Source organism: Nyctibius grandis, chromosome Z, assembly GCF_013368605.1.
Source record: "Nyctibius grandis isolate bNycGra1 chromosome Z, bNycGra1.pri, whole genome shotgun sequence".
NCBI classification, from domain to species: domain Eukaryota; kingdom Metazoa; phylum Chordata; class Aves; order Nyctibiiformes; family Nyctibiidae; genus Nyctibius; species Nyctibius grandis.
Window position 1 is genome coordinate 2,214,191 of NC_090695.1, and position 14,464 is coordinate 2,228,654.

Genomic DNA, 14,464 nt, shown 5'->3' on the forward strand with positions numbered 1-14,464 from the left:
TTTTTATTGATTTCTCTTCCCAAATTAAGTTTGAGAAATGTTAACAGTGGTAAATCTACACGTGGTAGCAAGCCTTGGTAACTGATGGAAGCTTTAGGCTTGCACATACAGAGGTGGGAACATAGTCACTTTTAAGGGATGGGTAGAAATAGCATGGTAAAACAGAGTGCAGTGATGGGGCTGCACTTCCTAGGATGAACTCTGGACTATGAGGGCTATGAGATACAAAATAACCCCCTGGAGAAATATGGGAAGTCTGGTTACTTGAAGTAGTCTTGAATGGACCAAATGTTAATAAATTTACTGTGGAACACACATTTTCACTGACAAGCAATGACCTAGTAGTTTCTTCTTGATGTTGGATACCTGTGTGAGTACAAGCATGTGTCCTCTAAGTTTTATAAATATAGGATCAACAGTTTTGTCTTTGCTTCCATTGCAGTTGGCAATGAGAACCTGCTGAACAACGGTTCTGGTTACAATTTTTTTACTGCCATTATCAAGATTTGAGGAGACACTGATTTTTAGGGTCTTTCTGAACTTGAATTGCAGTGTGACCAAATGTGCAGAGGAAAGGAACTGGCTCAAGTAGCAGCCCTGTGGTGAAGATGTCATTGCTCCACTGTGAGATGATAGGATTTAGGTGGAGTCTCTCTTCCCGTTTTCCTTGTCCCCATCCTTCAGTCCCAAGCTATGGCTTGGTGTGGGTTTGAGGTTGGTGTGGGGTCTGCAGCGTGCAGAGCCCGCAGGCAGCCCCAGGTACGGTGAAGAGGAAGGTGCAGCTGAAGCAGGAAGCTGGGAGATTGCAGAGCTGTGACTTGCAGCAGAGAAGGTCTAGAGCACATGTGCTCAGCGGCTGGCACCAGCCCTCCTCCTTCCATTTATGGTCTTTTCTCTTAACTTTACCAGATCCTGTTTTTCTCTTCTGTCCCACTCCAAACCCCTTCTCTGTTGCTCAGCTGGTCTATGTATAATGAAACAGAGATGCACACATCACGGTGCTAATAAGACAGTTGCTGTCACAGAGTCATTTGTTACTTGCGTGTCCTACCCCTTCCCTGTGCTGTAGATCATTCTGCTATGCCTTTATATATAGTAATGTCATAGTCTTTTTCCTGTCCTTCTGCATTACCTTAAAAACAACCAACAACCAAACAACAACAAAACCCACCGTGCTCTGTAACTTCTACTGTAAGGATGAAAGGTAGCATTAGGAAAGGGAGATGAATGGTATCCTGGGGTGCATTGAGTGTGTCCAGCAGATCGAGGGAGGTCCTCCTCCCCCTCTACTCTACCCTGGTGACACCTCACCTGGAGTATTGCGATCAGTTCTGGGCTCCCCAGTTCAAGAGGGACAGAGATCTACTGGAGAGAGTCCAACGGAGGGCTATGAGGATGAGTAAGGGACTGGAACACACGCCTTATGAGGAAAGGTTGAGAGACCTGGGGCTTTTTAGTCTGGAGAAGAGAAGACTGAGAGGGGATCTGATTAATGTGTATAAATATGTGAGGGCTGGGTGTCAAGAGGAAAGGTGCAACCTCTTTTCACTTGTGCCCTGCGATAGGACAAGGGGCTGTGGATGCAAGCTAGAGCACAGGAAGTTCAACCTCAACATGAGGGAGAACTTCTTTACTGTAAGGGTTACAGAGCACTGGAACAGGCTCCCCAGAGAGGTTGTGGAGTCTACTCCTCTGGAGACTTTCCAGACCTGTCTGGATGCGTTCCTGTGTAACCTGCCCTAGACTGGTCCTGCTCTGGCAGGGGGGTTGGACTTGATGTCCAGAGGTCCCTTCCAACCCCTAACGTTCTATGATTCTATGAATGAATGCGACATCCCCTTTATGCCTATTGTATGTATCAAGAGTGTAGTTTATCAAAGAATGGTTTGGGTTGGAAGGGACCTTAAAGATCATCTAGTTCCAACCCCCTGCCCCCTGACAACTAGACCAGGTTGCTCCAAGCCCCATCCAACCTGGCATTGAGCACTGCCAGGGAGGGGGCAGCCACAGCTTCTCTGGGCAACCTGGGCCAGTGTCTCACCACCCTCGTAGCAAAGAATTTCTCCCTAATATCTAATCTCAATCTCCCCTCTTCCAGTTTAAAACCATTCCCCCTCGTCCTATCACTCCATGCCCTCGTAAAAAGTCCCTCTCCAGCTTATCTTACTACATGGAAAAACTCTTTGCTTAAATTGCACAATCCTCCAGCACACTGTTCATGACATGTTTTGGCTGTACAAGCCTGACCTTCTCGGGTTGAAGTACAGTTGCAGAATTCTTGAAAGCCCTTAAAATAGAACGTAACCTAAGTGGAAGTGTTTAATCACAAGCGTGCTGAGCACATGCCTGTGCAGATGAAGCAGTTGAGTGCCACAATGAGTGCTTTTTCAGTATATTCAACTACTATGATAAGATCACTGTGAACAGTGTTTATTGGCATGTTATGCTTCAGAGGAAGCAGACCATTCTCCAAACCATTTTACAGCTCAAATGCAGCTTTCAATGCTTGTGTTGCTGCACAGATTCTCTTTAAAGTTATTTGGAAGAAATAAAAATCATTTTAAAGTCCTGTGCAGGTTTCTTTGCACCCTTACCTTCCTGTTGTCCCCCACCCCCGAGGAATGAAATGTTTATTTGTATTTGTCAACATCTCACTATTGGGTTTAAAGAGGAAGCCTGCCTTGAATTCATCTCTTAGCCTTCCTGTCTTGTGCAACTTCAGTTCTCTGTTTTCAGAGATATTTTCTAAACAAGTGCATACAGTGATTTTCTTGTATTGAGTTTGAGAAACTGGAATTGACCCAGGGCTAGACGCTTGAAGTATTTTTATTTGTAATCAGCATAGAATGATCTCCCCAGTTTAATTGCTGCCTAAGATCATGGTATGTGGAACGGGCTGAGTCTCTCAACTTGATCAAAACCTCTCTGCTGTGCTTGGATGGGCTTAGTTTTAGTCTTCTTTTGACAGTGTGCTGATTAAAACTAGAATCCTTTCATATAATTTGGACTTAATCTGCGGAATTAATTGCTCCAATATGTAATGGAAGCCAAAACTGTGATAATGTTTTTAAAAAGCAAAAAGAAACAAGCAGTTCTTCCTGTGGATGATTGACATTGCGTTGTTAAAATAATATCAAAAACTGAATTCCATCTCTTCTTGAGGCAGTTTTAGCTTTCATTGTGAATTACTAGCGTATTTACTGAATCATACGGGCTCACTGCATATTATGGTGTTTCTTGCACCGTATTTTAAAGCAGCTAGTACCAGCCACTTCTGAAGAGAGGATACTATTTAGCAAGCATCCAGTGATGAGATTTCCTTTGTCACTAATTACTTCTCTGAGACTGGGCTGTGAATAAATGTATAAATGTTGATGATGTATGTCCTGTGACACTTCTTTTATCATGTTTCTTTGATGTGACATTTTTTATAGACCCAGAACACCTTGAAAATTTTGAAAAGTACCTCAAATCAATGAACTGCTCAGAAGAAATTTGTCTACTCACCACATTTGCTCAGATGGCACAAACCAAGCGGGCTGATGTTGATGAGGATTTTATCAAAATCATTGTTCTTGAGATATATGAGGCGAGTAACCTTAGTGGTCCATTCAGGAAAAGGATGAATGTGCTCTTTTTCTTTCTAACAGTCAAAGGTGTGAAACACTCATGGCTTCTGTAGTTTGTTCTACCATGGAACTAAGATAGTGCTACTTGTGAGGTTTATAAACTAATACTGAATTAAAATATCCTGAAGCGCACGTTTTTCTGGGAGAAAAAATAGCTTTCTGTAGACTAAGCCAGAACGAAACAAATGAACAAAAATATATGTCTTTTGCTTTATTTTTCCTGTGCAGGTCTAACTTGTAGCTCTGAAATGCCTTATGTGGTGTTTTTTCTGTTGTGGTGTGTAGTTTTTTTGGTTTGGTTTGTTTTTTTTTTTAGTGTGTGTGGTGGTGTTCTTCCGATGTTTAGTTTTGGACTTTGTTTTTGGCACTGTGACATAATAATTTCCTTATCTTCTAGGGCAATCAGTTTCAGTTTTATTATTGGCATTTATCAACCTTGTCCAGGATCACCAAGAACAGTTTGGTTCTGTATTTTCCAAAAGATGTTTTATTGCGGTGTTAGTGAAGATCAGCCATAACCAGTAACTTCTCTCTACTCATCTTCTCAGGTCTCTTATGTTAGTCTTTCCACAAGAGAGACATTTTCAAAAGTTGGTCGAGAACTCTTGGGAGCAATCGCTGGTGTCCATACACAGATTATTTCTGTACTGCTGGATCGAATTAGAGAGACCATAGAGAAAGTTGGGATGGTAAGTGCTAATGTCCGTCATTTAAAGCAGGCACTCAGTTAAAACTAGAGACCATACCAGACTGTGTTATAAGGTACAGCTTGGTATGAATGGATCGTGTTAAAGACCTGTCCATGTTTTTTTGATCATATCAGTGTTTAAGATAGAAGGGCATAATGCTGATTGTTGTTCCATACTGAGTACTGATTAGCCTTTCTGTTTTCTGTCCTCAAAGGTTTCTTTATATCTGTTTAAAGAACTGCCGTTGTACCTGTGGAAGCCTTCTTCATCTGAGATAGCACTGATCCGTGACTGGTTATTAAATTACAGTCTAACGACAGTGGAGAATAAACTAGCCTGCATTATCTTGGAAGGGCTAAACTGGGGATTTGGTGAGCATGTATGTATTAAAAACAGGAGGCCTGAACCTGGTCGGTTTTTCAGAGCAGAAGTTTTACTTAACCTGGGACTATAATTGAATTTGAAAACAGTTAATTACATGCTTTTATATGATGGCTGTACACTTGATGGCATAGGATGGGAACTTCACAATGATTTTACAGCATTCTGTCTGAGGTTTTGCTTGTATTACTTTCCTGTAGTACTGCAGCTGAGATTAAAAGAGGTATTTAAGCAGGAATTTCCTCTCTCTAAACAAGAAGAAACAGCTGACAGGACAATTTTTGTGAGTCACTTGATTAAGATGTGTGTGGCTGCAGAAATAGAGAAATCCTCCAAGAAGTGTGTATGAGACTGGTGTGACTGTAGTTTGCAGGCTGGTATCCAGGTACATTTTTCACAATGCAAGAAAACTAATGATTGAAATAATAGATTCTAAAGCCCTGAGCATTATTTATATGATTGGAAGATATTCCATAGAACGAGTTACTCCAGGAGCTCCATCAGTTCAGGATCCAATCAAGGGTGAATGCTTTTTCAGAGAGAAACAGAAATAGATTGGGGGGAAAAAATCCTGTTGCCTGTGTTCAGTGATCCATTTTAGCATTGTAATCTAATGTGCATTTGGTCATACTGAACTCTTCTCTCCTGTGCTGATGCTTGTGCATGAAGATTGCTTTACTTTTTCTCCCCGTTTCTTGATGACACGTGAAAACAAAGGAATGATAGGGAAAATTAACTGTGAGGTCTTTGGTGTGCAATAACAGTGTCATGTCTGTACCCTTTGATATGGGGAAAAATAGTTCTTTAATGTGGCAATTTTTAAGAGGAATTACTATGTTTTGATACAAAAACCACTATATGTTTTTTGGTTTGGCTTTGTTTTTAAAGGCAAGATTTCCAGGGTCTGTACTATGTAATTTAAAATGCCAGCTATGGATCTTTAATTGCTATAAATTCACAAAATGCACATGGGAAGTGGTTATGGTCACTCTTTTCTGGAAATAGTCTAGCTGTTGAGCTTTGTATTGTGGAATGAAAGCTCATTATTCTTCAATGTTGGGCTGAAATTTTTCTTACTGGCCAAGATTTTGCCTAGGTATTACAATACTTAAATCTCTTTCTGGCAGTTCAAATTAAGATTTATTTCTCTGTAGTGCAACTGAATGATACAGTTGTAGAGACCTTTTAAATGAGGTGAAGTTTTGTGATGCAGTTCTTTTTTTAGCAGGACGCTCTTCATCTGGATCCAGCTGTCCATTCTGAAGTTGCATTGATGGTCCTGGAAGCGTATCAGAAATATCTCTCCCAGAAACCGTATGCTGGGCTGCTTTCTGAAAGCATAAAACAGGTATTCCTTCTTCAGAATTACAGGGAATAGCTTATGATAGTGATAGACAGGGAAAACTTCAGGCCAAGACCTTGTTTTCTTTCTTCTTTTTTGAAAGCTATGTTATCTTCATACTACTAGAAGATCATAATATACCACCTCTCAGTATTTTTTACACCCACAGAGCTATTTGAAAATACGATTAGGCTTATGTTGAACATCTCCATGAGAAACAGACATTTTAAATATGACCCCCGTGTAGGTTTGTGTTATTATCCAGCCCGTAGCTGAATAGTTGCCAACTGTTCTTACAAAGCATCCTTTACTCATTCAGAGTTGGACAGCACTTACATAATGAAAGGCTACTTATTATTACTGGTGAACATAAGAGACATCCTTCCTGTGTCTCCAGCTCTTAGTCTTACCTTATTTGAACACTCAAGTGTTAATCTCTTTAGGAGCTTTTCAGTAGTGATCAGTGCTGTGTTACCTGAACACCCTACAAACATTTACTATATTGATTTTACAGCACGCTGGTGACTGAGGAAGGTATGGCTCCAAGTTACAGAAGGGGAATGGAAGGATAGAAAGATCAAGGTTAAAAATCCCTTTTTTTTGGATATTCAATCCAAGATGCTTCTATTTATTTATTCAGAGCTTTTAGCATTGTGCTGTGCTTTGTCTTCTCAGTATTTCTTATACAGTGCTTTTTCCCCTAGTATTTTCTTCCCACATTCTGAATGTTCCTTGTTGTCTCTGCTCTTTTCTAACTTGCTTCTCTGCACTACTTAATCATGGTTTGTTGTTTTGTGCCAGCTAGATGAGTTCTCTTTTTAAGCCTATTTCAGCCTTGGTTGCCACTTGTATTGGTGAATCCGTCCTGACTTGCGTGAACTTGTAACTGGAACTTGAGAGAAAATAATGCTTAGGTTCTTGTACCCCCACTCAGAGAGGATGAAATATCTGCATTGACTCCCAGCTCTGCAATTTACACTGGTCTGTCAGAGCATGTGCAATATTTTTTCCCCAAAGATTTATAATTCCTTCTGATCTAGACAGGGTCTTCATGACAATGGACACATGTACATGACACAGAGACTCTGCCTGTCCACATTACAGACTTCTTTCTAAGGAGAAGCTGCCAGGTTTTGGGCTTTTTGTTGACAGATGTTACTTTTGTATATATATTTTTTGTTTTCCTTTCACTAGCAGTCTTAATGTGGCTTTTTAAGTAGTAAAAATAAAATTTAATCTGAGACCAATATTTAGTTTGGAAAACTTTAAGCAAACAGTGTAAGTTGATAGCCTTTACCAAAAGAGATGAGGTGGGGAGAGAAGAGAGGTGGAAATCAAGGCGACAGGAACAGAGATTTTGGATAAACTTAATTGGTGGTGCTACATGGTATGTCTGAGAAATAACTGCTGTTGCTCTGATCTCATGTCAAGGTATTGTGATAGAAGAAGAAAGTCATCCAAGCTGATCTAAGTCGTAGACCAGTGCCATACGCTCTGCAGTAGGGCTGTGTTTCCTCTCATTCCTGTTCCTGCTGCTTTGTTCCAGGTCTCCTACTTAGCCAGCATTGTTCGATACGGAGAAACACCAGAGACTTCCTTTAATCAGTGGGCATGGGGTTTGATGTTGAGGTTAAAGCTTCACAGAAATGACCGTGGCATGCAGCATGGCTGGCCGGCACTCCCTGTGTCTGACAGCGTGCTCGACATGATGGAGTCAGTCACACTTCACCCCCTCCTGAAGGCTGTTAAAGCAGGCATCCCTGTCGGCTGTTACCTGGCACTGGCGATGACCACTCTGGGTCACAGGTAAGTGTGCTTTTTCATGTTTGCCTTGGATGGATGGCCTCAGTGACTGAAAAACCTACCTAATCACAGAATCGTTTTGGTTGGAAAGGGCCTTTAAGATCATCAAGTCCAACCGTTAACCCAGCACTGCCAAGCCCACCACTAAACCATGTCCCTCAGCACCACATCTACACGGCTTTTAAATCCCTCCAGGGATGGGGACTCCACCACTGCCCTGGGCAGCCTGTTCCAATGCTTGAACCCTTTCGGTGAAGACATTGTTCCTAATCTCCAATCTAAACCTCCCCTGGCCCAACTTGAGGCCGTTTCCTCTCATCCTATCACTTGTTACCTGGGAGAAGAGACCGATCCCCACCTCACTACACCCTCCTTTCAGGCAGTTGTAGAGAGTGATAAGGTCTCCCCTCAGCCTCCTTTTCTCCAGACTAAACACCCCCAGTTCCCTCAGCTGCTCCTTATCAGACTCGTTCTCCAGACCCTTATCAGCTTCCTTGCACTTCTGTGAACTCTAATGATGAACTAAGGGCTATTAACATCTTCATGCATGTTTAAAGAATAAAGGACTTCTGATGCAAAGGATCGAGCTGTCTCTCAGGGACTGTAGTTTCAAACAACGTGCCATTTCCTTTACTTTGCTAATACTATTTTTTGCCTTCTGCATGTTAGCACCAAAATAGTAATTAGAAATAGTATTGAAACTGAGGGATTAGCATGATTGCTACGGACAGGAATAACTTCTGACCACACTTACTGAAGGCGTTGTTCTATGAGTAGTTTTTTTTTTAGCAGGGTTGCAGCAAAGCATTCAGAAAATAGCAAGGAGGAAAAAAACACTCATGCTGGTAATGATACACAGAGAGCTTTATAACCTTGATACTGAACCTCCTAACCCTGACTGTGTTCCAACACAGTCTTTTCCACTGCTTTCAGCTGGTTTGTAGATAAGGTTCTTGGACATAATCAGATGTACTAGTTCATTAAAGTACAGAGCCATGCATAGATTAATCAATCTCTCCCAGGTCTATTTTCCCTGAATCTGCCATCCCTTTAATTATCCCTTACTCATATTCAAAATTTTGACTAACTTGTTTTCTGCATATAGTATACTTTAAAGAGAAATTGTCTTGGGTTCCTTTTCCTTCACCCAGCCATTGCTTGATGCTAAGGTTATGCCATAGATACATACGTGCTTCTTCAAAGCACTAGAGTAATTTGAGACTGATATGAAGGTATTCTGATTGGAGAGTGGAAGTTTTTACATGAGTTTGAGCATGGAATGAAAATCAAGGAACCTCTTTACTTCTGAGTGTGGCTTTTTTTTTCCCCCCAAACACTCTGTTTGTCCTTGCAAAGAACCATTTGATATCTGTCTTGTATCTAAACAATAACACTGGTATTTATCACATGCAAAAGTTCAAGGCCAGTTATGTTAAAGAGCAGAAGAAACGAAGTGCTGTACTGTATGTTAGCGACTTAATACAGTATTTCATTTTCATGAGCTCAGAGTAGACATGGGATTAATGTTTTACATCTTTTCTAATGTGCAGCCTTTCTCAGTTAGCAAAACTTGATGCAGAGCAACGTACCAAATAAGTTGCCGCTAGTGAGTTTTCTGGACATTGAGAGTAGGATTCAGGTCAGGTAACTGCAACCATCTAAGTACCTACAGTAAGGAAACCCTCTGAGCTCCATCGGTAGGTAGGGAAGAAGGATGTCGAGAGCATCATCCATCCTGAGGAGGTGGCAAAGCTAGGTGATATGAAACTCCCTCTGTAGGTTCTTCCTTTGCCTCGAGAGGGAGGCTAGTTGGCTGGGTTAGGCAAGAACCTGGAGCTTCAAACTGATTGAAACTTGATGGATGAAAACCCCCATCCCCAGTGATGTTTGGAAGACAGCTCACAAACCCGCAGAAGGGCAGGAAATACGTAGCAAATTTGTCAGCAATTGAGTGACTCCTACAGCTGAAGAAAAAAATGTGGATTTTGCTGTTTAGAATTTCAAAGATGAAGTACAAAGATATGAATGTCTTTACATCTCAGTTCACAAAAAAAAATCAACACTGTCTCCCTTTCTGCTGGTAGTCAATGTGTTTTTTCTTTATTTATTTTTGGTTTTGTTTTTTTTTTTTTTTTTGACAGCATTGAGAAGTTCTGTGCTGAAGGGATCCCTCTTTTGGGTGTACTCGTCCAGTCCAGATATCTGAGAACAGTGGTCCATGTGCTGGATAAAATTTTGCCCTTATATTATTCTTGCCAGTATTATCTCCTGAAGAATGAACAGTAAGCATTATATGTTCCTAATGCATTTATTGATGAAGAACAATAGAAGTTAATCTTAACTGTTAAATTTATCAGGCTTCATTCTGGGTTTTGCATCCAGTGGGAGTGTGATGCAGACGATGGGGAAGTACATCTGGTTTAATTGCCGAGTTGCTTTTTGACATTGACTGTGGTTGAGGAAGTAGTTGAAGTGTCTCCTACTGACCTCATGTGTACAGTCATCACTGCTGCTGCTGTGGCACAGAAGTGGTCTTCAGACAGCTGTATTGACAAGTAGCTGTTGTGTTTAGATGAACAAGATAGATAAGCAGGCAATACTGCTTAATTGTGTTCTAACTGGTAAGTCGAGCAGCTGGGAGTGTACTCAAGTGCTGGACCTCAGCTGTCTGTCCTAGTAAATTAATAATGTGGTCCCTGGGGTGCTCCCACTGACCACCTGGTAGTCTCCCAAACAATTCCTGGACTAGATTTGGGTGCTGATGTGGATCAAGAACTGTATTCAGTCCTGATGAGCTGCCTGGAATTACAGTCTGCCGTGAACTGCTCATACTATGCCCATGATATGGTTAAAATGGAGCAATTAAACCTGCAGCAGGGTTGTGAATCAAAATCCTTGTATACGGGTGTCAGCAGTGCTGCTGAGCTGGTTTTAAATTTCCTAGAAGTAGCTTTTCTGTATATTATGTTGTAGGAGAAATTTTAGAATTAATTTAAGAATTAATTTAATTTGTTGACATCCCTAGGTTTTTATCTTACGTCCAACTGTTCCTTCATCTGGATAGTGGAGTCCCTCAAGGCGTGACCCAGCAGGTTACCCATAAAGTAACACAGCACTTGACAGGAGTGAGCTATGGAGAAAATGTTAAGCTGCTCAGTAGTATGATACAGGTAAGAACATTATTAAGAAAAAAAGGGGGTGTGTGTTTAAAAACAGGTGTAGGATTTTTTGACTGAGTTAGTTCTTAAAGTTAGAAAGGATACTGAATCTGGCAGTTAATGCAGCCATGCAGTATGAATAGTTGGGTTTGGTTTCCTGAAATACTTCCACTTAAACTTGCCTAAATCTGGCAACACATGTGATGCTGGACATAACAACAATATGTGCCTTCCAGACTTCTTGGAAAACGCATTTTCTACTACCAGGTCAAAACTGCCTAAAAAGGGAATGTAACACACAGCACTACTTTCTCGCTTGTGTTGGTTGAGGAATGCAGCAGATATAGAATCATCATAGAATGGTTTGGGCTGGAAGGGACGTTAAAGATCATCTCGTTCCAACCCCCCTGCCACGGGCAGGACACCTTCCGCTAGACCAGCTTGCTCCAAGCCCCATCCAACGTGGCCTTGAACACTGCCAGGGAGGGGGCAGCCACAGCTTCTCTGGGCAACCTGGGCCAGTGTCTCACCACCCTCACAGGGAAGAATTTCTTCCCAATATCTCATCTAAATCTCCCCTCTTTCAGTTTAAAACCGTTCCCCCTCATCCTATCACTCCATGTTGTAAAAAGCCCCTCTCCAGCTTTCCTGTAGCCCCTTCAGGCACTGGAAGGCTGCTAGAAGGTCTCTCTGGAGCCTTCTCCAGGCTGAACAATCTTACTTATATTAAAGTTTGAAAGCTTTGCTTTTGACCATTGTTTTATGGCTTCGCTAGGAAAAAATGTTCCTGTGTTAGGAAACTAGTACTTTTTTCTAAGTGCAGAGAGGTCGAGAACCGAGGCCCGCTAACATTAGAGAGGGGTAAGGACTAGAGGGAAACAGACCTACTCCGGGAAGTCCTTTTGCAGGAACAGCAGGCTACCCTTCAGAAGTAGGTCTAGTTTATGCCTGCAGGTCACAGGGGTCCCGCTTACAGCTTTTGCATCTGTTTTTGCTGATTGCATGAGATGCTCAGCTCTCCAGGCTGCAGCATCTCTTTTGGAGGTTGGAGATGACAAAGCTGTTTTTACATAAGCATAGAGAGCATCATGGTAAATTATTTCTTTTAAGGATAGGCCCACAGCCTTATGCAAGTTAAACAGTTCTTCAACAAACTCTTATCCTTTAATTGAAGCTGCAATCTCTTGAATAATTTTGCCCTTTAATTTGGCAGACTCACATTTTTCTAAGTGACCAGCCAAATGGAGTAGGGCCAGCTGCTGTGCTGGAGTTCTGGGTGCAGGTCCTCACCAGCCAGCAGCTGTGGCACAGGGACCGGGCAACACTCTTCTTGCTGGATGACTTATGTAAAGCTGCTTTTCAATATAGTCAAGAGGACTGTGTACAAAAGCTGCTTTACCAACAACACAAGGTAAATGGGTGTGGTGTAATGGTGTGGCAGTTGAGTAAATGGTCAGTTCATGTATTGCTCATTCTAATTTTGATATGAATGTGTTTTCCTGAAATGTTAAAAGAACAGTCGTAATGATGAGTGATAATGGGGTTATGTCACCTGATTTGTTTCTGAGTAGGTCAAGATTAGTGAAATATCTGATATTTGAATAATAATAATAATAATAATTAAAGTGTGTTTAGAACACGTCTCATGAGTTCTATCATAGTATTCTACTCTGTGGTCTTTGCATTTCAAATGTTTGATAGTGTATTTAGAACAAAGATAGAGCATCCTCTTCTGAAAAAACAGATGCTGTCACTGTAACACAATCTTTTCAGCAAAAAAGAAAGTATAAGTAGGCATTTCAGTGGTAGCTGGTTGAGCTAAGGTTGGGAAGTAGCAACATGAGGCAGAAAGGAACCTGGTTAAAGGCAGAGTGACATACCTGTAGCTTGTAGATCATCTGTTAGGCTGCTTACAAAAAAACCCCAAATGTTTTCTGTCTCCATGCAGAATGCTTTGGGCTATCATTGTGACAAAGGTCTGCTGTCTTCGCTTGTCAGCTGGATCGTGGCAGGCAACGTGACACCTTCCTTTGTTGAGGGCAATGCCAATTCCTCTCAGGTAAGTGTTATGGTGGTGTTGTATGAACAACTCTGGGATAAGCAATATACAGGTGTTTAGGGTTATTTTTCTGCTTTTGCAGGTTTTTGCAGATTTTTCTCTGTTCCCTCTTTCTTCCTGTCCCTGTGTTTGTGAGTTTTCTTGTGATAAAGTCCTAATTTAGCCTAAGAGAATGCTATGGACTTATTATGCTAAAGGGAACATGGATATTTTGCACAGAGAAAGCTTGTCTGATCTGTGTCCAAGAATTAATATAATAGGATTTATTAGTAAAGTTTTCTTTTAATCTTCAATTGTTCTTAGTATATTTAATGAGAGAAAATATGTAAAGCCTGACCCTTCTATTAGATCAGTCTTTTTCTGGTAGATATTTGGAATACTAGTTGCTTTCTCTCTGCTTAAGCAAGTTCCTCATTCGAGCAAAAAGAAAAAAAAACCTACAGTACCCCAACTGGAGATGTGTAGTGCAGGTGGGAGTGAGATCGTCTCATTTTACAGGGTTTGAGTAGGTTGTTTCCTCCAGAACTCCCTGGATAATTCTGTTGGTTTTCCCTGGTTTCCCCCTTCTTTCCCAAGATTGTACAGAGTACAAAGAGGATTTTGGAATGTAGATAAGGAGGAAACTGATTCTCAGTTTTCTTGCTGAGGTATGATATTGCTTTTGCAACTTTGTAATGAGAATCTGGCAAAGACATATTCCTCTTAAGAAAATATCAAGCTTCCTAATCCTACCCCTGCCATTTTATTATCAATGTTTCTGTTATTACTGTTTTTAAAAGGTCTGGTTTTCGTGGATGGTGTTAAATGTGGAGTCAATATTTGAAGAAGATTCACAGCTGCGCAGAGTTGTGGAGGGAGAGCTGGTTATTAATGCTTCAACTCCTGACCAAGCTTTGAAGGTGAGAGAACTCTTCATCTGCTTTTATTAGACAGAAATACTGGAGAAAAGTGTTCTCTTGTATTGTTTAGTTTTTATCTTACATGCTTTTTCATACCAGGATAAAAGCATAACTAATGCTCTGTCTGGCTTTCCAGGAGAAAAATACACATCAGGGAAGCTTTTTGTACATTTTGAGTTCAACATTTGAAAACTACCATGTAAATATCTGGTTTTTAGTATACCATTATTTACAGAAAACTTCAATCACTAATAAGTGCTCTTGCATGGTTTTTCTGGGTCATTTCAATGCCTCATGATCTTCAGTGGACTTATCTATACCACTGAGATGGGCAGTGCAGATACTCTTATTTTACAGGTGGGAAAAGGTGTCTGTATTTCAAAGAGCATTTCTCAGATGATTTGAATTTTGCAGGAGTCTGGGCTTTACTTTTCTCTGTATTTGCTGAATTATTTTCCAAGACTTTCAGAACTGTTTAGGTCCCCCCTTAACAAGGCACTTAGT

At 41.0% G+C, this 14,464-nt stretch overlaps 1 protein-coding gene across 3 annotated transcripts in view; it reads left to right on the plus strand.

Annotated features, from left to right (window-relative positions):
- EPG5 (ectopic P-granules 5 autophagy tethering factor) overlaps positions 1-14,464 on the plus strand; it is a 67,164-nt gene that overhangs the window by 17,017 nt on the left and 35,683 nt on the right. For 2 of the 3 annotated variants that reach the window (XM_068423307.1, XM_068423309.1), the window contains exons 12-21: positions 3,435-3,589; positions 4,178-4,318; positions 4,533-4,697; positions 5,925-6,047; positions 7,588-7,847; positions 9,986-10,126; positions 10,870-11,014; positions 12,216-12,413; positions 12,951-13,061; positions 13,841-13,960. In XM_068423307.1, the coding sequence (XP_068279408.1) occupies positions 3,435-3,589; positions 4,178-4,318; positions 4,533-4,697; positions 5,925-6,047; positions 7,588-7,847; positions 9,986-10,126; positions 10,870-11,014; positions 12,216-12,413; positions 12,951-13,061; positions 13,841-13,960 (1,559 nt within the window). The remainder of the gene's footprint in view (positions 1-3,434; positions 3,590-4,177; positions 4,319-4,532; positions 4,698-5,924; positions 6,048-7,587; positions 7,848-9,985; positions 10,127-10,869; positions 11,015-12,215; positions 12,414-12,950; positions 13,062-13,840; positions 13,961-14,464) is intronic. The other variant, XM_068423308.1, reaches the window with a different exon arrangement.